This window comes from Coccidioides posadasii, chromosome 3 (genome assembly GCF_018416015.2).
Source record: "Coccidioides posadasii str. Silveira chromosome 3, complete sequence".
NCBI classification, from domain to species: Eukaryota; Fungi; Ascomycota; class Eurotiomycetes; order Onygenales; family Onygenaceae; genus Coccidioides; species Coccidioides posadasii.
This window is the reverse complement of record NC_089409.1, coordinates 4,175,409-4,197,386: the sequence shown is the minus strand read 5'-3', so window position 1 is coordinate 4,197,386 and position 21,978 is coordinate 4,175,409. Positions and strand designations below refer to the sequence as shown.

Sequence of the window (21,978 nt, the reverse complement as noted above, 5' to 3'; positions counted from 1 at the left end):
ATTTTAATTGATCTTTGTATAATTGTTGCTATGAACATAAACAAAAAAAAGTGTATCCGAAACAGCCAGCCAAAATATTGGTGCATTTATCTCCCCTTTACTCCTGACTTTTCCCCAATTTCCTATCTTTTCACAATCGCCTCAAAAGCACACTTGTCTCAAGAAACAATATCAGCTCAACGCCTTTGCCCATGCCAACAGCTCACCTGTCTTATAAGTAAAGTGTGACCGAAAAATGCATTTCATGCCAACACCCTATTCCAATGCCAAGGAAATATATATAAATACATACATACATATATAGGATGTATGCGTAGCGCCGTTATATCCGTAACGATCATATATGCACAGGATGCTTCGAATATTTACCATAATACGAAGGAATCCAAGTTCCAGCCGGAAGGGAGGAAGAGGCCTTTAGTTCAGTCACGGCCACAGGGGAGGATGGATATATTCGGCCGCCCGGTCCAGCAGGTTGGGGAGATTCCAGTCTGAGCTCCCAGAACTTTCCGGCGTCGGAGGAGGCAATGATCCGGCCCTTGTAGCGTTTATTGACGGTCCACCTATAGATCCAGACGGCGTTACATACCCGGAGATACTCACACCTACACCAGGGCTTGACGACATGGAGGGTAGGGACCCGATAGGCTGGACCTGTTGTTGTCGGCTGTGCATGCTAAAAGCAGCGTTCAGCTTTTGTAAAGCACGTAATGACTTTGTGAGTGGTTTCTGCCATTGGGTTTCCGTATCCGTAGCCACAGACGCGGGTATTGTGGAAGTCGTTGAAATCTGGGTTGGATCTAGGGTTGACGTGGGAATATTCGTTACACCACTAATGAGGTGGGGTGAGCCTTCTGATACCGATTTGCTAGCTCCAGGAGAGGGTCCTTTGTCGGTTGCATCCGCTGCCGTCCGCTCTGCGATCGCGTGCTCAAGTTGTAGGAGAAGACAGCGGATGTGGGCATCATGTTTGGACTCCTCTAGGACCGCCAGAAGAAATGCAGAACTGATGGTTCGTTGTAAACTGATCCAAGATCTTGAAGCCTGTGGGTTAGCAGCGTGCAATTCTACATATGCCTCCACAGTTCTACTGAGCGCCTGAATGCATTCTTTTCGTACAGCAGCAGTTGTTGCGTCCGTTGGATCAGCTGTTACTTTTAATGCTGGTCGACAGAGCTCCGAAGCGATATAGGAAGAATGTAACTTCAACCCAAGTCTTTCGAGGTTTTGTTTTGGCGTGGTACAAAACTTGGGGTCGCGCAAGTGAGGAGCGGCGTCAGCTAGAATGCGCCTAATTTCCTCTCGATATGCCCGGGTGACAGCAAAGCTCATTTGAGATTGGGGAGACAGCATACGACTTCGAACAATCTCAAGAGTTAAGGCAATTATCCTGCAAAGGGTCTCAAAGAAAGATCTGTTCCCTGGTTGTGAGTTTGCCCGGTACGGAATGTCGGGATGGCCGAAAGCCATCGTAGAAGGTCGATCGTAGGATAATGAAAAGTGGCTATCTTGCCAGGCTGTGGACCACCTTTTAAGCATGAAATCGTTAAGCATAGAATACCCTGGAGTTTGCTTTGAAGGATCAAACCTACCAAACCTTCCTCCGAATATACCTCTCAGCGGGTGAGAATTTGTGAGACTCAACTTGTAAACCGAGGGATATGACCATCCTTAGAGTCATGCCTTTTTCGAGTTAGCTAAAATTGTGAGCTGATTAAGGTGCCCTACTAACCTAGTAAGACATATGAAGCCCCGGGGTTCATATTATGGGAAAGCACGTTCCCTATGATGAGGAGTGTCTGAATTGCCTGCAGATTTGGCTGCGACACGAAGTTTATAGCACGGAGACATTGGTATGAACAACAAACTGTGCGATATTAGCGTAGTGTTTCGGGCCTGATTGGTCTGGATCACGTACCATATACCTGAGACGTCAGTTCTCGTTCCTTGCCTGACATGTCTGATGCTTGACAGCCTGCAGCAAGTACAGCGAATAATAGACCTATGAAAGCTATGCTCATTCCGAAAGGTTTATCTATTGCCTCACTGCCATCCGCGGTAACTCCACTGGATCTGTTTTGCAGAAACCTTTCTAGGTTTGCTTCGAAGTGGTTTATATCTGGTATCACAGGATAAATGGTGCCTCCGATATCACGGTAGAATCGGAAAAGTCTAGTAGTCAGAAATAAGGCAGGATTGATTAGCCACAATGCGAAGGAAAGAAAATAATAATAAAGAAAAAAAGAGAGAGGGAGAGAGAAGGAAAGGAAAAGGGGAGAGATGTGAGGGAAAGAAAAAAACTCTGATGGCAGTTGGGGCTAACCTATAACACTGTTCATCATCCGGCAAAGCACTGCAAACAGCATTTATATCGAATGTTGAGCTGTTGGAGGACCAAAGATCAATAAAAGGATATGTTACCAGCTCATTGTCAAGGCCCAATTTTGGAAGAATTCCTCCCTCACTGAGAGCCTGCGCAGCCTCTGTGGAAGTACCGGAACCACCCAGAATATAAGCCAGCACAGATCTTGAGCCCAGATGGATTGTCCCATTCCCTAATTCATTTGATGCGTGGATGCCTTCTCTGTCCGGGGACGGGGGGTCACGGACACCAGCGGTATTGTCGCTCCGGACTTCTGGAGACGCAAGAGGGCCGACGTCGATGCGCTCCATGCCCATTCGCAACGAGGAGATAGTCTGTTCCATTTCTTTCAGCTTAGAGCATACATTCTCCCATTCGTCTCTCGACAACGACACTCTGTTTGGGTCAATGGCAGCGGAGGGTTGTGTCCGCACAACTCCAACCGCAGTGGTTCCACCATCGCCACCTTCCTGTTTGATAAAACTTGGAGGGATAACCTGGCGTTTTTTGGACGGGCGTTCGTAGGAACAGAGGTCGGCATGGTCTCTTTTCACACAGCCGTCACAAGGCAAATTGCGGTCACATTTGACCTTGCGGGTGTGGCAAGGATAACAGGCTTTTGGCTCGCGAGCTTTGCGCTTGGTGCGGATGATAGCATCGACTTCGGCCTGCGGGAGATCGGAAACTGGAGTCGAGAGGGTCCGCCCTGGAGTAATAGTCGGAGGATGATTCAATGATGGCAAGGACATGGCGTCGAATGGACTGGAAGGCGAGGGTTGAGAGGTCGGGAAGGATCATGTTCTCGCGGGGACGCCCTGTTTTGCATGATGACATCGACGGCCGCTCGCCAACAGGAGAATCGACTGACTAAGCGGAAGCTTACTGCCCACTTTTCGGGACAACGACGGGCCGGGCTACAGCTTGCGACGGCGCTAGACCCTCTTGGGGTTGGCGTCACGCCGCTTATTCGGCAACTCGGCCTCTAGCGCGGTTCTGGCGTCACGGTGCCGCCGATCGCGCTCATCACCCGCCGTAGTTCCGAAGCACGTTGCATTTGCGTACGACGATGAAGATGTAATAATAGACAATACTAGTTAACTAAAGGTAAATCTGCTTTATCACCGCTGGCCTATCTTGCTGGTATCTCTTTGTCTATATCTAATGTCTTATATATACAACCATGATTATCAATTATCGCCTTTGCACCCCTCTCCAAAGCGAGAGGGTCTTCTTCCAGAACAAAAACGCCGGATCGCTCGCAAGCTGCAGCTAAAAAAAAACGCCAAGAATCATCTGAGGTATCAAAAGGCGAAGAACTTTTACGCCAAGCGTTTGACATCGGTTCGAGATTAAGACAGTCTCGCCAGGGGAAAAAGAAGAAAAAAGAAAAAAGAAAAAAAGAGAGAGGGAGAGAAGAATGAGAAGAAAGTTACAGTTCACCTCTTCTCTGTCGCTGGGGATTCCTCCTCATCACCGGCATATGCAAACTTGGAGTAACGACGGATCGCTTCACCTTTGAAATAGAAGACGTATGGAATGGCGCAGCACGCCAGCGCCAGGAAAGCCAAGAAAGTGCTGGCCCATTGGTAGCCCATACGGTTATACATCTGGTTGGTAAAAAGCACAACAGAAGCTCCCCACATTGAGCGCAAAAAGGTCTTCGCAGCGAGAGCCGACGCTGCCTGATGTTGGTATGTGTCCACTGCCACTGGAAGTCAGATAGTGTTCTCTGCGCTATCTTAATGGAAATAACTGTTCAAGATGCCGAATGACTTACCCAAATAATTGTTGCAAGAGTTATACAAGAAGATGAACCCGAAACCAACGGGAAATCCTCCCATGGCTGGGCCAATCCAATGAATCTCGGAATACGATGTCCAGGCAAAAATAAACAACCCCATGGGCACAAACCAACACGAGGCCATCATTGGGATCAGGCGCATTTCCGGAGGTGGCTTTCCATTGTATTTGGCGCAAATTTTTAGGTAATGCTTGTTGACAAAGGGTGCGCAAACAGCACTGAGCAGCACACCGATGGCCAGTGGAATAAACATGAGGCCAGTGATACCTGGCGAATATCCTTTCCCGATTTCATAGACAATTGGGTATCTAAAATATTGGTTAGCATTTCACGGTAATGTTGTCGGGGATAGCCGCTGCTACTTACGCCACGAAAAACATATAAAGCAGACCATATAGAATAGACATGTAGATCGAGAGCAGGAAAACAATCAACTCCATAAACAGGAGCTGGAATGGTCGGAAAAGGAAGATACGCAGCTTTTCCCCCATAGGCCTTGAATCCAAGTCCTGCTCCGTGACGTATATTGATTTTCCAGTTTCTTTTCGTAGCTTTTTAGCTCGCTTTGCAAGAAGCGTTGGTGTATAGGTTTCAGGCATTGTTATCAGGAGGATGAGGACGACTCCAGATAAGATAAGCTGAATCCAATAGAGCCATCTCCACCCTTTGGCGTCACCCAAAAACCCACCAGCAAGAGGCCCAATGGCAGGGCCAATAAACGGTGCAGCGCTGAAAGCGGCCATAGGAACACCTCTCTCTTCATTACGCCACATGTCGGCGAGTGTACCGCCGACCAAGGTCATAGGAGCACTGAACGCAACGCCATCGATAGCGCGACAAACAAGAAGGGTGGCAATATTTTCAGCCACGGCGCATGGGATTAAGAAAATAACAGCAAGAAACATCGTCACGACATAAACAGGCTTCCGGCCGACCATTTCGGATAACGGGGCAAAAATCATAGGGCCTATAGTTGAGTTTAGCGGTTGAACGCACTGATAGATCAAATAGAACCAGGAGTTTCGTACCGACACCGAAGCCAATAACGAACAGCGTGATTGTTAGAAGAGTTACCGTTTCGGAAACGCCAAATTCCTCTCCGACTGCAGACAGATCCGCGGTGATAACACTACTGTTAAAGGCCACAACGAAGCAGGTAAACGCAACGACCATAGTGCAGTACCATTTGAATGCCTTGCTCCAATTCTTTGGATTCTCTGGATCCCCGACCTTGAAAGTAATGAGCTCGTAGTCTTCGATCTTCCCCGTCACATTGGATCGGACAGGCCGAGTGATCTGTCCATCCGCGGTTTCCTCCGTGTATTCTTCGAATACGGCATTGTCATTCAGTTCACGAAAGGGCAAGTCTGTTGGATCAATTGCGCCTGGCACGCCGACAGAGTAGGTACGAGATGTCCGGGCGGACCGTGGAGGACTTGATACGTGAGCCATATTCTGAACAGTTTTCAGAACACAGCACGACTTCAAAGGCCTGACACTGATGTGGACTAGATGTCATATCGTGGATCCCTTGGGTATATATAATTCCCAAGTAGCCCTGATGGTTCCTGGAAGAGACGGCATCTCGGCCCGTCGGGACCATAACAGAATATTTTCAGGAAAGTTTGCAAAGTGATCCATTCCATCATCCTTCTGGAATGGCTCATCCGCAAGTCAAAAAGGTGAAAAGCAGATCGTTAATGGCGGAAAAATCTCGGCATGCTCTCGGAATTGATAACTCTTCAGGAGTATTCAGTACAAATATGGGAAAAAAGGAAACACGTTCCAGCAACCTTTATTGGGCACAAATTGATCGGCCTCTGGGCAACAATATTTTACTGCTCTTGGGCAGGCATCCACCGCCCAATCTTGCGTAAACATGTTATTTACCGAAGTGGACATCTGCACCGGGGAATTCTTTTCTCCATCACCGAGAGTCAAATTTTGACAAGCTTCTGCAGAATATAAAGTCTGAAACGTCATTCTCATCTAGCCATGATCGGGGACCTGGGCAACGTGCTCGTCATCGCAAGACACGACTCGTTCCCGTCGCCATCAACACCATTAAAGAGACTAGAAGGATAGTTGAAATACCGGACTAAGCATAGAGGGGTAGAAGCATCTACATACTTCGTACGTCACTCCGCAAATCCACATAAAGCAAGGGTTGGTAATGGAATCCTCATCGGGCTTCTTGGAAGTGTATAGGATGGACACGAAGTCCTCCAACCTCGCACAGGCGGCAGGGAAAGCAGAAAACAGGTGTAAGGTTGCGTAGTATCAAGATATCCAAATAATTAGACGATACTACGGACGGGAGTAATAGCCATAGCCTTCCCGGGCTATGGTCCTGAACGCTGCAAGACCCGCCCTGCCAGGGGCTGGGCCAATCGATATAGCCTGAAAACGTTAGTATTCCGGATAAGACGGTTCGATTGAAGTGGGCCAATGTGAGGATTTGAGCTAGTCGCCATCACGTCGACAAAATTTATCCTGAGGAGCATTTTGAAATCCTTTTCCCCCCCTGAAATCCAGATTTTCAAGCTGATGTCGGCATTCGCTCGGAGTCGATCTGTTAACCGGCATATCACGTGATATAATTACGTCATTGTGACTAACATCTTATCTTATCAATCAAGTAAAACCACGTGATCCATCATCCCGCCACTAAACCCATACAGGACTAGCTTTTATTCTTATCAGTAATCCAACCACGTGATAGCCCCGAAATTTGCGAAGCACGCAGTCATTTTCATTGCCGCGACGGGACGATGGAATGCAGGAGAGAAGCAAACGGTGAAGAAGACTCACTTCTAGCATTTGGCTTCGATTTCCCGATAATGCCCTTCTGTGTTATAGTTTCCATCTCCTAAGGATATCAGCTTCTGCATCGATATTCCCGATCCCACATATCTTGCGCGGGGCAAATTTTCATGCCGAATCGATTGGTGATCTTGAAAATCAACCTGCCTAACGCATAATTACCGGTTCCAGACCAGTTGGCAAGATGGCTTCGTCGGATTCCCATCGTTTGGTTGTTTCAGGCTCCGTTGCGTTCTCGCAATCTCGGTGTCGTGCCGTTGCTGGTAGTATCAAGGCCCGAGCAGTGCGGGCGCAGTGGATCCACTATATCGATCTCGTAGAAAATCTACAAGAGCAACATCTTGCCGTCCTGGAGCAACTTCTACATTACGGAGACATATCCGACGACCTCGCCGCCTTTGAATCTCTGGAGGGCTCTCATGTTACGTACTATGTTTCTCCCCGCATTGGAACAATTTCACCGTGGAGCTCTCAGGCAACGGGAATCGCACATGTTTGCGGCCTGAAGCAATATGTGAAACGGATAGAACGTGGCCTGAAAATATCCTGTGTTCTCGGCCATGGGGAAGAGACCTTGGAATCGGAACTTCTCAATCTGCTACATGATCGAATGACCCAAATAATAAGCACAGAGGAGCCAGATCTGCATGCAATGTTTTCCGAGCATCAACCTAAGCCACTTGAAGTCGTATCCCTTGAGGATGGAGAAAAAACTCCGGCCCAAATTTTGGCGGAAGCGAACAAACGCCTTGGTTTAGCTCTTGATGAGTCTGAAATCGATTATCTCGTTGACGCATATTCTCCTGGCGGAGCCGTCTCAAGGTCGCCTACCGACGTCGAATTGTTTATGTTTGCCCAAGTGAACTCGGAACACTGTCGCCACAAGCAATTCAACGCGAAATGGATTATCGATGGCAAGGAGAAGCCCAACTCCCTGTTTAGTATGATCAGAAATACCCACAAACAGCATCCTGATTACACCATCAGCGCATACAGCGACAATGCTGCTGTTCTCCAGGGAGAAGAAGCAAGTTATTGGGCCCCAAATCCTTTAACAGGCGAATGGTCTCAAACCAAGGAACTCGTTCACTTCCTCGCCAAGGTCGAAACTCATAACCATCCTACTGCAGTATCCCCGTTCCCTGGTGCGGCCACGGGGTCAGGTGGGGAGATTCGTGACGAAGGATCAGTTGGTCAGGGTTCCAGGCCTAAGGCAGGCCTAGCAGGGTTTTGTGTTTCTGATCTATTAATACCAGGCAACAGACAGCCCTGGGAGCTAGATGTTGGGAAACCCGGTCACATCGCTAGCAGCTTTGACATCATGATGGAAGCCCCAATTGGAAGCGCTGCATTCAATAACGAATTCGGTCGACCTTGCACCGCGGGCTATTTCCGAACTTTGCTCACAAAAGTCGATCTGGACAACGGCGAGGCCGAAATCAGAGGCTACCACAAGCCGATTATGATTGCTGGAGGTGTAGGAACTGTTCGCCCTCAGCACGCTCTCAAGAATCCTAGAGCGGTAAAACCTGGCTCGTACTTGGTCGTTCTGGGTGGCCCAGCTATGTTGATCGGGTTGGGCGGGGGCGCTGCTTCAAGTATCACTTCTGGAGAGGGTTCTGCAGACTTGGATTTTGCCAGCGTTCAAAGAGGAAACGCAGAGGTCCAAAGAAGGGCCCAGGAGGTTATCAACTCTTGTGTTTCAATGGGAGATGACAACCCAATTAAGTTTATTCATGATGTAGGCGCTGGTGGCTTGTCCAACGCTTTGCCCGAACTTATCCACGATGCCGGCTTGGGCGCTACCTTCGAACTACGTGAAATCGACAATGCGGACAAGGGAATGAGCCCGATGCAAATTTGGTGCTGCGAGGCTCAAGAGCGATACGTAATGGCCGTCTCTGAGGAAGGAATGTTAAAATTTACAGCAATCGCAAAGCGAGAGCGGTGCGGTTATTCGGTCGTTGGACGTGGCCTTGGCCAACCCGAAGAAGACAGGAGGCTTATTCTCCTTGATCGAGATTCGAAAGTCTACCCCAAACCAATCGATCTTCCTCTTTCAGTCCTATTTGGCAAGCCTCCAAAGCTAACAAGGACTGTATCTTCAAGAAAACTAAAATTACCTGCTTTTGATAGCAGCCTCCAGCCTTACTTACCCGCAATTTCTGATAAGGAATTGATAGGCGAAGCCGTATCAAGAGTTCTACAACTCCCTGCTGTGGGTTCAAAATCCTTCCTTATCACCATCGGAGACAGGACTGTGGGCGGGTTGACTGCGAGAGACCAAATGGTAGGCCCCTGGCAAGTTCCCGTATCTGACGTGTCAGTCACCGCTACCTCTCTCCATACCGGGATGAGAACGGGTGAAGCTATGGCCATGGGGGAGAAACCCACACTCGCACTCATTTCCGCAGCAGCATCTGCAAGAATGGCCGTGGCGGAATCGCTTATGAATATTGCAGCTGCAGATATTCCCGGTCGTTTGAGTCGAGTGAAACTCTCTGCAAATTGGATGTCGGCAGCAAATCACCCTGGAGAAGGTGCTGCCTTGTACGAAGCGGTCGAGGCAATTGGAATAGACTTGTGTCCGAAACTTGGTATCAGCATTCCCGTTGGAAAGGATTCAATGTCCATGAAGATGAAGTGGAACGATCAGAGCACCGGCGAAGCTAAAGAAGTAACTGCTCCTCTGTCGCTCGTTATCTCAGCATTCGCACCCGTATCTGATATTCGTAAGACATGGACACCGGCCCTACGAAGTTTTGAAGAGGTGGGAGAAACTGTGCTCATATTCGTTGACCTTTCTGGGCGCAAATGTCTCGGAGGCTCAGCGCTAGCTCAAGTCTTCAATCAAGTGGGCAATGAAAGCCCGGATGTCCACGACGTGCAACTTTTCAAGGATTTCTTTGACGCTACTCAGCAGCTCCAGGAAGCTGGTGTTGTTCTGGCGTACCATGATCGTTCAGATGGCGGTTTGTTTACGACACTGGCGGAGATGATGTTTGCCGGTAGATGCGGAGTCCAAATTATGCTTGATGACATCTGCTCCAGCCCCAACGTTAAAGATGTTATGGAGACATTATTTAACGAGGAATTGGGTGCCGTATTCCAAGTCCGAAAGAAGGACGAGGGTGTCTTCCGCAGCTGCTTTGCGACTTGCGGTCCTCCACCTGGACTACTCTTCAGGATCGGACGTGTCGCAGAAAAGTCTAAGCAGAACATGGCCATTTACTATGGAGCCACCCTAATCTACCGCAATTCTCGCGCAAACCTACAGCAGACATGGTCCAATACCTCGTACCAAATGCAGAAACTTCGCGATAATCCTGCCGCGGCCGAACAGGAATACGAGAACATCCTTGACGACAATAATGCCGGTTTATCGTACAATCTAACATTCGATCCAAAAGACCCTGCAATGCCGCTTCTAAGCAGTCTTAGTGCTAGATTCTCACCATTTGCAGCTAAGCCTAAGGTTGCTATTCTTCGCGAACAAGGAGTGAACAGCCAAGCCGAAATGGCCTTTGCCTTCAACATTGCTGGATTTTCTGCTGTCGATGTGCACATGACTGACATCATCTCCGGAAAGGTTTCTCTTTCCTCCTTCGTCGGCATTGCAGCCTGCGGTGGATTTTCCTACGGTGACGTCCTCGGTGCCGGCCAAGGATGGGCTAAGTCAGTTCTCCTTCATAATGACACAAGGCGAGAATTCAAATCATTCTTCGAGCGACCTGATACGTTCACCCTTGGGGTTTGTAATGGATGTCAATTCCTCAGCCGCCTTAAGGACCTGATCCCAGGCGCCAGAGACTGGCCTAGCTTCGAGCGCAATGAAAGTGAACAATATGAAGGCCGGGTGTGTATGGTGCGCATTTTCGACTCAGATCAATCGTCGCCAAGCGTCTTCTTACATGGAATGAACGGAACCTCCCTCCCGATCGCCGTTGCTCATGGAGAGGGACGCGCTTCGTTCGCAAATACACCTGGGGTGGCCGCAGAGGACATTGTCAAGCATAACCTCGCGCCCATCCGATATGTCGATAACACTACCTTGAAACCAACAATGAGGTACCCGTTCAATCCAAACGGAAGCCCTGAGGGTATTGCTGGTGTGAGGAGTATGGATGGTAGGGTCCTTGCTTTGATGCCTCATCCAGAAAGAACCATTATGAATGGTGTGGGAAGTTGGTTCCCTGGAGACAATGCTATGTCCGCGGAATGGGGAGATATTGGCCCATGGGGAAGAATTTTCTACAGCGCGAGAAGATGGGTGGGTTAAGACCTGTTGATTTTTGGTGAACATGTTTTATTTTGGTTTAATGTGCCTCGTCTGCCATCTTATTTTCATATTTTCAATATTTTTTGAATGGACCTATTGGAGGCTAAAGTCAGAAAATAAAGAGTTTTGGTTGCATATAGGGGCAGGTGTAGGCAATCTCAAAAGGTTGCACAAAAGTTAGGGATGGCTTGATGCTAAATAGCATATGCGCAATATTTATTCCATTTTCATAAAATACGCGAGATTACTATACTTGTGCGCCGTAAGTCGTTATCTTTGCGCATCAGGGTGTAGGAAAACCTATAGCAGATGCCACGCTCAGTTCGGCTAGTCAACACTCTAACCCAACGGACAGGCGATTGAATGAGATGAAACCGTTTAATAATATGGCCTAGGTTTTACATGAATGTGTGGCTCTTCGGTTCCAGCCGATCGGCCAGCATGGCCCAGCTATTTCGACCGTCGACCCGTCCGATGCCTCTTAATCCAGTTTTAACGAACCTGCTGAGTTCGTCAGATTTTTGTTTGACACCGAGCAGTCGTTCCCTGTACGACAATTCGGCAAAGGACATGCATGTACTGCTCCCATCACCGAACATAGTCTGATTAATATAGTCTCCTTCATCTTCATCTGAACTTAGCTCTTCATCATCTTCTTCGGAAGCCGAACGGCGTCCACGACGATATCGGCTCGAATTCAAATGGAGGTACGTAGTTGACTGATTTGCTTGGTCGTACTGATATTCAGCATATCGCCCAACTTGTATGTCGGAGAACTGAAGACATAAGTCAAGGATTGAAATGACGGCTTGGTAAATCGGTGCTAAATTCTTTGAGAGGAGGCACTGTTCCTCCATTGACGAGATGAATGATTGATGAACAGAAATCATGCCATCGACATCTTTGGCTTCGGCCATCGATTTTACCATTTCTGATCTCGATGACGAGATAACGAGCTCGGTAAAATGGTAGTACAAGATGTTGACAAACCAGAGTAGATAGTGTCGGATGGCGAATGAGAGAATATCATCTTCAGTGTAAGTATCATGCCGAAGATATCTTGGTTTATTGGAGCACTGTTTTTCAACGACGTATTTCGCTCGGCGAATCTGCATTAGAAATGTTGAGAGGCGTTGGTACACGTTCATTGATTGCTTTGAGATTACGTTGGCAACAGGCCACGGAAGAACATAATCCACAGAGAGCGCCTTCAATAACTTGACCGAGCGGCAATGCTTTTCGAATTCTCGAGGGGCGACCTTAATGGTCCGTGCGATAAGACGGCTGACGTCAATACAGGACAGGTTCCCCAAGGCTTGCTGAAAACTCTCAGTCAGCAGGAATCGATCATTCCATGATTGCCTCCCCTTATCAATCAACTCAAATATTCTTTGATCAACCGCCATTAAGAGTGCCGTGTCTTTGCCCAGGTATATATAATCCAAAGCCTGCATTGAAAGCCAAAGCCCACATTTCTCGTTGAGCTCCGCTCTCAAGACAGCTGAAGCGACGCTATGATTTTCATTCACCAATCGCCCAAAAGCACCTTGTAAAAACCCGGAAAAAGGTACAAAAGCTGACGGAATTTCAACCGGAAAAATGTCTTTTTTATCAATCTTGGGCGTTTCTAAGTTCAGAGTTTCCGGAGCGACTCCAAGATTGCGAAGAAATATCATGCTTTTCCCAGTAGTAAAGATTTTGTCCGCTGCTGGACGAAGAAACTTTGGGCCATACAATTGCCCCGAGAACTCTTCTAAGGAAAACCATTCATGCCAGAGAGACTTCAAATGAGTAGATCGACCCGAGGTTTTAATGAAAAAAGACCCGAGAGATTCATCTAACATGCCTGTTTTCATCCAAAGCTGGATAGGTTTTGCATAGATCTCGAAGCACTTGAAAAAGATTTTGGCCATAACTTTATATTCTGCATCCTCTGCGGCAGCCTGTTTTGCGCAAACCAAGTCATAGAGCAAGTCCAGGCAAAGAAAACCGTTCTGTCCTGTGGTCCTTTTCAGCCTTTTTACGAGACCGGCTAACTCGACAAGGAGTTTAGTCTCTTTTCGAACATCGTCGAACAGTTCAAGAAGGCTAGCACATGGTAATTGGGGCTTAACTGAATACCGGGCTTCCGTCTCCGAGAGAAAACTGTCAAGATCGTAAACCAACTTATCCACTTCCTTTTGGAACATTTGCATGAAGGGTACTTCCTGCGGCTGTTTCCCGAAGGCCCTGAGTCGCTGAATGCAAACTCCCAGGTCACTAAATGACCTAAGTATTGACCTGAATGCCTCTCTAGAGGCATGCTGTACAAAGAAGCGGTCGTCTATTTCAATACTATCATTCAGATTCCGGAACAAAGAGTTGGGTAAGCCTTCCAGCATAAATATTACTTCCCGCATGACTTGTAGGTCAGTCAAAATGCCGTTAGAACTTTCCGGGAGGGAACTCGGTAGATATCTCCAAGCTTGGGTGTTTTGTATGGATGACACTAGCCCATCATCCTCTACGGTCAAATATATGTCTTCAGGGGGGATATATTCGTCCAGGGGAACCTTGGAACTTTGCGGAATGATTCGCGGGATGGATATGTCGCTTGACGCCAGTGAAAGATTTTCATCAGATGAATCATTCGCATAATCAATGTCGTCCCATATGTCCTCTTTATCGAGGTCGGAAGTATCGAGATCAGACCAGACCAGAATGGGGGGCGGATCAGGTGGCTTGAATAACTCGACTCTGTCCGGGCCCGACTTAGAAGCAGGCTTGTCAGAAAGTTCTAAGAGCAGGAAAAGAACTTCTGGGGCCCAATGGCATTTCTTTGCATCTAGCTCTGACAATCGGAGGCGGACCGCATCGGCTAAACCGGCATTGCCCACAATCTGGAATTTTTCTTGGAGACCATCAAGCCTTCGTGAAACTTCAAACTGGTCAACTCTACCGGCTGCATTTCGTTTGACGATGTTTTGAGCCACAGTCTTCAGGTGTTTAAATCGTGGTGAACTCTACAGATCATCAGTTCTGTCTCTCTGCCCATTATCCTGGGACTGACATACCTTATCCTGGATATTTGCGATGATTGCGATGAGTTCATCTGTGAGAGTGCCAATGCGCAGAGCAGCGGCCATATCAAACGTATCTCAGAGCATTCGGCAGCCAGTTCTACAGATCATGGGGCTTTGAGCCTTGAGCTCCCTGATACCGCGACTCGCGCGTTCACTGGACCTGGCATCTCGTGGTGCTCCTGCTTATGTCAGCCAGCGCTTGCCCCTGATCGAGGCAAATCGCCCGTTACATAAGCCGTGTTACTTCAAGCCGCGCTGTTAACGAACCTGAAGAGAGAAATATTGCTAGAGCACGCCCTTTGCGAAGAAGGGTTGGGTTGGAATGCCATCATGGCTGTTGCAAGGCCTCTTCGGTTACTTCTGGCGGGCGGTATACTGCTCTGCCTATTCTTTATTTTTCAGCTCTCCAGATCGACCAACCCCATCATCAAACTCGTGGATCCTTACGATAATGGGCTGATGCATGATCCACTGGCTGATCGTAAGTTACGAGGAGAGCATTGACTTATCTACCGGATTCGTGATCCTAACCTATTCTATAGCTACCGGAGAGCCAGACGGCCACCTATGGAGAGCGGAAGGCGATTCGTACGCTCCTAATAACCCTAACTCCTCCCGTCTTAATGCGACCCTCCTCTCACTTGTCCGTAACGAGGAGCTGGACCAATTGATCATGACAATGAAAGAGCTGGAGAGCACATGGAATAGCAAATTTAACTATCCTTGGACTTTTTTCAATGACCAACCGTTTTCAGACGAATTCAAAAAGCGGACCCAGGCGGAAACGAAGGCAAAATGCAACTATGGTATGATCTCGCATCTATAAATATTTCCATGGGGATCGTTGCTGATGTATCTCACAGAGATTGTTCCAAAAGAGCATTGGGACGTTCCCAATTGGATAGATATGGACCTATACAAGGAATCCGTGGATATGCTGAAGGAAAAGGGAGTTCAATACAGCGGCAAGCTTTCGTACAACCAAATGTGTCGGTGGAATAGTGGCATGTTCTACAAACACCCGGCTTTGGCCAACATGCAGTACTATTGGCGCGTCGAACCTAATGTACACTTCTTCTGCGATGTCGATTACGATGTCTTCCGATATATGCAGGACAACAACAAAACGTACGGTTTCACAATAAATCTTTACGATGCTCCGGAAAGCATTGAGAATTTATGGCCGGAAACTGTTAAGTTCCTCGCGTCGCATTCCGAATACGTTCATCCGAACAACGCAATGGACTGGCTGGTGGACAACAAGCAGAGACCTACACATAATCAGAAGGCAAATGGGTATTCTACTTGCCATTTTTGGTCTAATTTTGAGATTGGAGATTTGTCGTTCTTCAGAGGCAAAGCATATGAAGATTATTTCAATCATCTGGATCGTGCCGGCGGGTTTTTCTACGAACGATGGGGTGATGCGCCCGTACACTCCGTGGGCTTGGGTTTGTTCGAAGATAAAAATAAAATCCACTGGTAAGATACCTAAAGGCTGTCACATCTACAGGATACATTCTAACGAGAGTTGGCGCCTAGGTTCCGCGACATTGGCTACAATCATATTCCATACTTTAACTGTCCAAATTCTCCGAAATGCAAGGGCTGCACTCCTGCAAAATTCTATTCCGGGGAGCCGTTCTTACAACTTGAGGATTGTCGGGCAAATTGGTTCAAGTATGTTGGGACCGGGTGACCAACAATACCATCCGACGGACCTACCGGCAGTTCATAAGTTGCATCGCATACTTAAGACTCTGATATAATTGCGGCAAACCGAGTCTCCACTTCCCCATCAGGCATGGTTACCCTGGCTCATAATATATTCTTCCTTTTACCTTCTTGAAAACTTTCCGATTCCTTCTATCAGAATCCGGAGATATCACATTTTTGCGGAGTAATTCGGGCTCCGCGGATAAGTTTTAGCGACAGGTATATACCAGGACACGGCGTTAATGGGCATGGCTCCGGACAGTGAAACCTTTGGCGGTAAGGTCTAATGGTAATTCTGTATTTCTTCGATGAGGGTTGATTTGATTTACCCCCTTTCTTCGACGGGAGTGGATAAAAATTCCCTTGTCCTGTTGACGGCTGCGGATTGTGGTTTAGCCATTCAGAGCGTATGGTAGATTTGTGTGTATATGTTTTAGATCAAGATTGCTATGACATCTTTATTTCTTTTTTTTAATGGTCAATCTGCGTTTTCTATTACCTCATGCCCCAGCGCATTTCTCTGAGCAGACTTATGATTTGATGGGCAGGCCTTTTTCTATGAATAGTTGCTGTTGATGTTTCAGAGTAGAACTGATATTGAGATTTACCATGACCAGGCTTCGGACTGATTAGGACAAACAAGCTTTTCATCAAGATTACTGGCAGTCCAAGATTTACAAAAGAAATCATTTGAATATACAAACAAGCATTGCTTCAATTCTGTCTGATTTTACATGTTACCAAGGAAAGGAATAAGGGCAAGATTGAGGGGAATTAGAGACATGGAGACTTCACCCAAGGCCCTTTGTCCCCTTCCATCTATCTAATTTATCATGCATGAGATGTCACCAGTGCAAATGTCGGACGGCTTCCCATTTTCCCAAAATAAAAACACCTTCCAATTCTACTGCTACAGTTTCGGGATAAGGGTAAAAGGTGTGCCCGCCAGGATGGAAATCTTCTATTTCTCTGCTGGGTACATCTCCTCCTGGAGCACGACGCCGAGCTCCTCTCGCAGAGGCTTAAGCTCCTCGAGATAGGCCTCGTATTGGCTCTTGTTCTCGACCTTAGCTTTGATGCCTATGTGTGACGCGATTAGAACCGATATTGGCATTATAGCGCAGCGGATGTTCATGGATAGTTAGGGATGTAACCGACCCTCAAAGATTCTAACGGCGGTTGGGAAGTCGTTGACTCTTCTGGCGGCCTTGAGAGCCGCGGTCATGACACCGACAGATGGGACGAGATCGTAGGCGAAGGCATTGTTAAGGTTTCGCTATATTAATAGTGATGAAACGGTTAATCGAACTGAAGCACATAGATAACCATAATAATTGGACCGGGCGGGATGGGTGAATCAATGGGGCTCACCTGGAGCTCAAAGACATCCTGGACGCTGTCGAACTCCTTCTCATATCTGCAATGACATCCATCAGCCCACATTCTCCCCACTTTATCGCATTCCACAATCTGTTCAGGCCATTGAGACTTGTTCGATGCTCGGCCGTCGTACACAGGGCACAAATCGGGGTTTATTTTTATTATCTTCCGAGTTGTCGGTAAACTTGCAGAACAACAAACTGCCCTACCTGGCAGAGAATTCCTCGAAAGTCTCCTCCTCGTGAGCGCCACTGCATCGTTTCGCCGTCGTGCTGAAGCCGCTGGCGCCGCCGAGAGTGACAATTGCAGGGACAGAGGCCGAAGCAGCAGCTGGAAGTCTCGAGCGGGCAGAGTACGAAGCCTTGAAGAAGGTCGCAGGTGTCCGGCGCGAAGCGATACGGATGAGGGTTGAGGGCGACATTTGTGGCGAGGAGAGCGAAGATTCGTCACAGAAATCAAATGGATACCGTCAAAGCTCCCAAATTGGGGGAATTGTTGATTTTGTTGGCGGCGAAGTGGTCGGCGAAGTGACTTACGGTGACGTTCGAGATTTTTGGGTGGTGCGAGTGGTGGGAGATTTCGGAGGCGTGCTCCGTGGTTTGCTGTCTTAGCTTGGAATCATAATAACGCCCAACCTCTAGCGAAACTTGCAGCACTGTAAAACATCAACCATTGGCACACGAATAAACGAATTCATTGCTCAAATCAATTTCCAATATTTTTACGGTCAATTTACTTCCCATTTCTACAATTCTTGCACGGTTGGTCCCCTGTGCCGGATGGCCGTTCTGTGGCATGAATCCTCAAGACCCAAAGCCACACACTGGCTTGGGCGATTGTTTGGCTGCTGCGTCGCGCAGCTTGCTACCGACTTCCCAGTACTCAGGGCATTTGTTACTGTCAGAGAAAGCAGCCGCTGATCCGGCTTACTGCAATTGCTCATGGCATGCGGATGACGCAAACGGCGCTATGTGTGCATGTGTGTGGCTCTCTTATTTATCGTCGACGACGACCCTCTCAAATAAGCACCCAGCCATAAAGGTGTGGTTATATCAAAGCAGATCATATCTTATGTATCAGTGCCTGTGAGTGTACAATGGGATTCTTTTTTAAATTTTTTTCCCCCCCCTATCCATGATTGCGTTTCGCGTCCTCGTACGGAGTATGTAGATTCCGGCGATTCAAAATGTAACTTTCAATGCTACGGAGTAGATGAGAATCATTCAATGTATGCACAGTACATACATACATGGGAAGAAGGCCGGACTCTTTGGAGTGAACATACGGGGTAGGATCTGGGCGAATCAATCGATGAGGTCAGAGGTGGCATGTTCAGTCCATTCCACTGTAGGCCTCTACAGGCTTCCTAGTCATCCTACGCCACAGTTTCTCTCGAAGGAATAGAGTGGATATCCGTAAAGAAAAAGGCCGTCCCCGGCGGTGGTGGCACTCTCGCCTCCGCGTAGGGAGTCTGGGCTGCCGTGCTCGCAGCGTGGAGAATTTGTGAGAAACCAGCACATCATGAAGACATCAGCAGGACAAGATTAAGCGCGTGCAACCCTTGGATTGAAACTTTGGGACTTACCAAGCTGTCGCCGCCCGCCGGTCCTCTTGCCAGCAAATAACGACGTTGTCGCGAAGTCAAGCATGTAGGGTTTCCGTGCTTTCCGTGGATGCGCATCAAACCATCCCGACGGACGCCCACAAACCCTCTCGGCTAGTTGCTCAATGCAGAGCTACAGTAACTGGTTTAAGCTACATACCTGCTGCCGGGAGGGCGTTCGTCCCCGTCGCGCTCGTTCACATGCTTCGCGGGCCTGTACTGTATCAACATGTATCGCGCGGTAATAATGCCAAGCCCCGCTCCCCTTTTTTCGGATCAAACCCAGCGCGCTCGCCCAATCACACCGTTCAGAGTGCGGGAGAAGCAAATTAATTTTTCTTTCGCAGGCCGGTAATACGGCTGTCAGCATCTCATCTCGACTCAGCTGTTCATCTCCGTTGGGGATCCCATCTCAGTTTCCTCGACATCATCAAGCCGTCAAATTTTTTTTTCCCTTCTTCTCCCCCTCCAGCTTCTTCCGCCTAATGCTCTTTTAATAATTTCCGCCATTCTTCTTTCCGTCAAGTGAGCTTTCCATCCGGTCTCATCATCAACTACATAGATCATTCATCTCCTTGCATCCACTCCCTTTTTTTTTTTCTTTCTTTTTTTTTTCTTTTCTCTCTCTGTTCTTGTCTGCCGTCTGCTCAGCCTGACCTCCGAGCCGCAATCGACAAGCAGATCACTCTGCTCTCCTATGATCCGCATCCTCCTCGGATAGACACCCCACTGCAACTGTCTCCCAGCTTTCTCCCACCTACCATGTCTCTCGAGCTCCTCCAGCAATTCCCTCGACCTACCCTCGACCGTCCGTTCGGCGTCGAGTTATGGCCCATTTTCGACAAGGCCTTCTCGGCCGTGGCTGGGTACTCTGCCACCGACTTCAAGTTCGTTCAAGGCGAGACGCCCATGTCGACTCTCAAAATGACAGCAACCGCCCTGATATCATACTATGTCATCATCTTCGGGGGCCGCGAGTTGATGCGCAATCGTCCAGCGATGAAGTTGAACGGGCTGTTTATGATCCACAATCTATATTTGACACTTGCTAGTGGGATATTGTTGGCGCTGTTTATCGAACAGCTTCTGCCCACGCTCTGGAGACATGGTGTCTTTTATGCGATTTGCGATCACCGTGGAGGATGGACAAAGCAGCTGGTGATTCTTTACTTCGTATGTCTTAGCTTTTCCCTATGCAACATCTCCATCCTGTGAAATCACCTATGATCATATTAGTACATATCTCTAACTTCAACAGTTGAATTATATCACCAAATATATTGAGCTCGTGGACACAGTATTCCTTGTCCTGAAGAAGAAGCCACTCACATTTCTCCACACCTATCACCATGGTGCCACTGCTCTCCTTTGCTATACTCAGCTAATTGGTTTGACCGCTGTTTCATGGGTCCCAATCACACTCAACCTGATGGTTCATGTTGTCATGTACTGGTACTATTTCCAGAGTGCTCGTGGTGTGCGTGTCTGGTGGAAACAATGGATTACTCGCCTCCAGATTGCTCAGTTTGTTATTGATCTTGGTAAGCACTGATATCCCAGCCCTCAGTCTCGGCGAATGCAGGTGCCTAACTGAATCTACAGGGTTTGTCTACTTTGCGTCCTACACGTACTTTGCTTCGACCTACTTCCCCCATTTCCCCAATGCGGGCAAATGTGCGGGTGAAGAGTTTGCCGCCTTCTCTGGCTTGATAATCCTGAGCTCTTACCTCGTTCTCTTTATCTCGTTCTACTTCGCTACATACAAGAAAACTGGAAAAGGCGGGCGCCCACGACGAAACACCGGCAAGCAAGCAGCAATTGCGATGAAGAACCTGGAGGTCCCCCCGGTTGGGCTGCAACCGAAGACCAATGGTGTTAGCAACGGCAATGCCAATGGCAGCATCGCAACAAATGGGACAGCTGTCTCCTCTGCTAGAGCCAATGGCCCAGTCACACGCTCACGAAAAGCTTAATCTTTTTCTTTTTGAATCAGTTACAGCATTCCGGGTTTCACCCCACGACGTGAAAAGCAGACAGATCTACTAAAGGGACATTTTCAGATGCTTTTTGGGCTTTCCCAATGGTCCTCCACACCTCCAACACTCCTGCAACATTCATTCCGATCTGCGCAAGATAATGAAGAGCATTAACCACTCTCAGATGTGAACACCATGATCTTTTTTCATCTGGTTCTTATTTTTTTTTGAAAGGAAAGTCTATGAACTTGACGAGCAGGATGTCTCTTCTGCCATTGGTGTGGCAGCACAGGTTTTGTTTTTTCTCTACCAAGGAAGTTGGCTCCTTGTACAGTGGCAGGATAAGTTTGATCACATAATTCTTTTTAATACGCATATCTTCCCTTTTTTTTTTTTTTTTTTTTTTTCCTTTTGGTTTTTTGGCCTGGGATTGTCCTTTCTGATGTTAAGACTATTCTTTGCTTTAATCTTCTGACCAGCTTGTCTAAACAGTTCTTCATTCTTTTCTCTTATTTTCTTATTTTCCTTTTTTCCCCTCCTTTGCATTTTGGTTTTAACTTTATCTCTGTGATTTTCCCTTCTTCTTTTCTCCTCTTGCCACTTGTCCGCCACGTTTCATCATGAGTCTGGATCGTTCTGAATAGAGAAGACTTGGGATAATATAAAATTAAGATGTATAATAGAATACCGTACTTAATGTGCCGGGCCCACATTCTATTATGCCGTAGTGATGCATCTGAGATACAGAATTCTCGAAGCATTCCGGGAATTTCAACAGTGGCCGCACATACGCGAATCCTACGCGTCGGATCATTGGCAAGAATTCATCGTTTAGATGTACATACAGTATAAAATCTACATATCAAGCACTCGGTCTCCTTATATTGATGGTTTCACTGCTCAGATGCCACCCCTCGCTCTAGCCGCCGGCGGCCAAAACAGAGGAAACACTACATTCATCACATATTTCTCCCAA

The 21,978-nt window shown here is 47.7% G+C and overlaps 7 protein-coding genes across 7 annotated transcripts; 3 read left to right on the top strand and 4 right to left on the bottom strand.

The window, feature by feature from the left end:
* Positions 1 to 46: 46 nt before the first annotated feature.
* On the bottom strand, positions 47 to 3,171 carry D8B26_006287 (uncharacterized protein). Its single transcript, XM_003069722.2, has 5 exons — positions 2,324 to 3,171; positions 1,919 to 2,172; positions 1,733 to 1,867; positions 1,593 to 1,683; positions 47 to 1,528 (listed from the first exon to the last, which is right to left on the bottom strand). Exons 1-5 carry the CDS (start codon positions 3,109 to 3,111, stop codon positions 427 to 429), a joined length of 2,370 nt encoding a protein of 789 aa, XP_003069768.1. The 5' UTR covers positions 3,112 to 3,171; the 3' UTR covers positions 47 to 426.
* A 313-nt stretch (positions 3,172 to 3,484) lies between these two features.
* On the bottom strand, positions 3,485 to 5,615 carry D8B26_006286 (uncharacterized protein; the record flags this gene model as incomplete). The annotated part of the gene is made up of 4 exons (XM_003069723.2): positions 3,485 to 4,064; positions 4,140 to 4,471; positions 4,530 to 5,130; positions 5,192 to 5,615. 4 exons carry the CDS (start codon positions 5,613 to 5,615, stop codon positions 3,799 to 3,801), a joined length of 1,623 nt encoding a protein of 540 aa, XP_003069769.2. The 3' UTR covers positions 3,485 to 3,798.
* A 1,555-nt stretch (positions 5,616 to 7,170) lies between these two features.
* Positions 7,171 to 11,265, top strand: D8B26_006285 (uncharacterized protein; the record flags this gene model as incomplete). The annotated part of the gene is made up of 1 exon (XM_003069724.2): positions 7,171 to 11,265. The coding sequence occupies one exon, from the start codon at positions 7,171 to 7,173 to the stop codon at positions 11,263 to 11,265; it is 4,095 nt and encodes a 1,364-aa protein (XP_003069770.2).
* Positions 11,266 to 11,663: 398 nt separating this feature from the next.
* Positions 11,664 to 14,390, bottom strand: D8B26_006284 (uncharacterized protein; the record flags this gene model as incomplete). Its single annotated transcript, XM_066125134.1, has 2 exons — positions 11,664 to 14,267; positions 14,319 to 14,390. 2 exons carry the CDS (start codon positions 14,388 to 14,390, stop codon positions 11,664 to 11,666), a joined length of 2,676 nt encoding a protein of 891 aa, XP_065981215.1.
* Positions 14,391 to 14,623: 233 nt separating this feature from the next.
* Positions 14,624 to 16,488, top strand: D8B26_006283 (uncharacterized protein). The gene is made up of 4 exons (XM_003069726.2): positions 14,624 to 14,808; positions 14,870 to 15,133; positions 15,191 to 15,809; positions 15,870 to 16,488. The coding sequence occupies exons 1-4, from the start codon at positions 14,658 to 14,660 to the stop codon at positions 16,024 to 16,026; spliced, it is 1,191 nt and encodes a 396-aa protein (XP_003069772.2). The 5' UTR covers positions 14,624 to 14,657; the 3' UTR covers positions 16,027 to 16,488.
* A 258-nt stretch (positions 16,489 to 16,746) lies between these two features.
* COX6 (Cytochrome c oxidase subunit 6) lies at positions 16,747 to 18,041 on the bottom strand. The gene is made up of 4 exons (XM_003069727.2): positions 17,633 to 18,041; positions 17,415 to 17,460; positions 17,202 to 17,319; positions 16,747 to 17,123 (listed from the first exon to the last, which is right to left on the bottom strand). The coding sequence occupies exons 1-4, from the start codon at positions 17,842 to 17,844 to the stop codon at positions 17,005 to 17,007; spliced, it is 495 nt and encodes a 164-aa protein (XP_003069773.1). The 5' UTR covers positions 17,845 to 18,041; the 3' UTR covers positions 16,747 to 17,004.
* A 1,428-nt stretch (positions 18,042 to 19,469) lies between these two features.
* Positions 19,470 to 21,639, top strand: D8B26_006281 (uncharacterized protein). Its single transcript, XM_003069728.2, has 3 exons — positions 19,470 to 20,199; positions 20,285 to 20,567; positions 20,629 to 21,639. Exons 1-3 carry the CDS (start codon positions 19,789 to 19,791, stop codon positions 20,997 to 20,999), a joined length of 1,065 nt encoding a protein of 354 aa, XP_003069774.2. The 5' UTR covers positions 19,470 to 19,788; the 3' UTR covers positions 21,000 to 21,639.
* The last annotated feature ends 339 nt before the right edge of the window (positions 21,640 to 21,978 follow it).

What these genes read in the sequence shown, in the direction of transcription:
- D8B26_006287 (XM_003069722.2), bottom strand. Translation starts at nt 3,111, where the DNA reads ATGTCCTTGCCATCATTGAATCATCCTCCGACTATTACTCCAGGGCGG. An exon ending in GATGATGAACAGTGTTATAG is followed by an intron (nt 2,173 to 2,323) that starts GTTAGCCCCAAC and finishes TCTGACTACTAG; the next exon opens with ACTTTTCCGATTCTACCGTG. An exon ending in ACTGACGTCTCAGGTATATG is followed by an intron (nt 1,868 to 1,918) that starts GTACGTGATCCA and finishes AATATCGCACAG; the next exon opens with TTTGTTGTTCATACCAATGT.
- D8B26_006283 (XM_003069726.2), top strand. Translation starts at nt 14,658, where the DNA reads ATGGCTGTTGCAAGGCCTCTTCGGTTACTTCTGGCGGGCGGTATACTG. An exon ending in GCATGATCCACTGGCTGATC is followed by an intron (nt 14,809 to 14,869) that starts GTAAGTTACGAG and finishes CCTATTCTATAG; the next exon opens with CTACCGGAGAGCCAGACGGC. An exon ending in GATAAAAATAAAATCCACTG is followed by an intron (nt 15,810 to 15,869) that starts GTAAGATACCTA and finishes GTTGGCGCCTAG; the next exon opens with GTTCCGCGACATTGGCTACA.
- COX6 (XM_003069727.2), bottom strand. Translation starts at nt 17,844, where the DNA reads ATGTCGCCCTCAACCCTCATCCGTATCGCTTCGCGCCGGACACCTGCG. An exon ending in TTCGAGGAATTCTCTGCCAG is followed by an intron (nt 17,461 to 17,632) that starts GTAGGGCAGTTT and finishes ATGTCATTGCAG; the next exon opens with ATATGAGAAGGAGTTCGACA. An exon ending in AGGATGTCTTTGAGCTCCAG is followed by an intron (nt 17,320 to 17,414) that starts GTGAGCCCCATT and finishes CTATTAATATAG; the next exon opens with CGAAACCTTAACAATGCCTT.
- D8B26_006281 (XM_003069728.2), top strand. Translation starts at nt 19,789, where the DNA reads ATGTCTCTCGAGCTCCTCCAGCAATTCCCTCGACCTACCCTCGACCGT. An exon ending in AGCTGGTGATTCTTTACTTC is followed by an intron (nt 20,200 to 20,284) that starts GTATGTCTTAGC and finishes TAACTTCAACAG; the next exon opens with TTGAATTATATCACCAAATA. An exon ending in TCAGTTTGTTATTGATCTTG is followed by an intron (nt 20,568 to 20,628) that starts GTAAGCACTGAT and finishes CTGAATCTACAG; the next exon opens with GGTTTGTCTACTTTGCGTCC.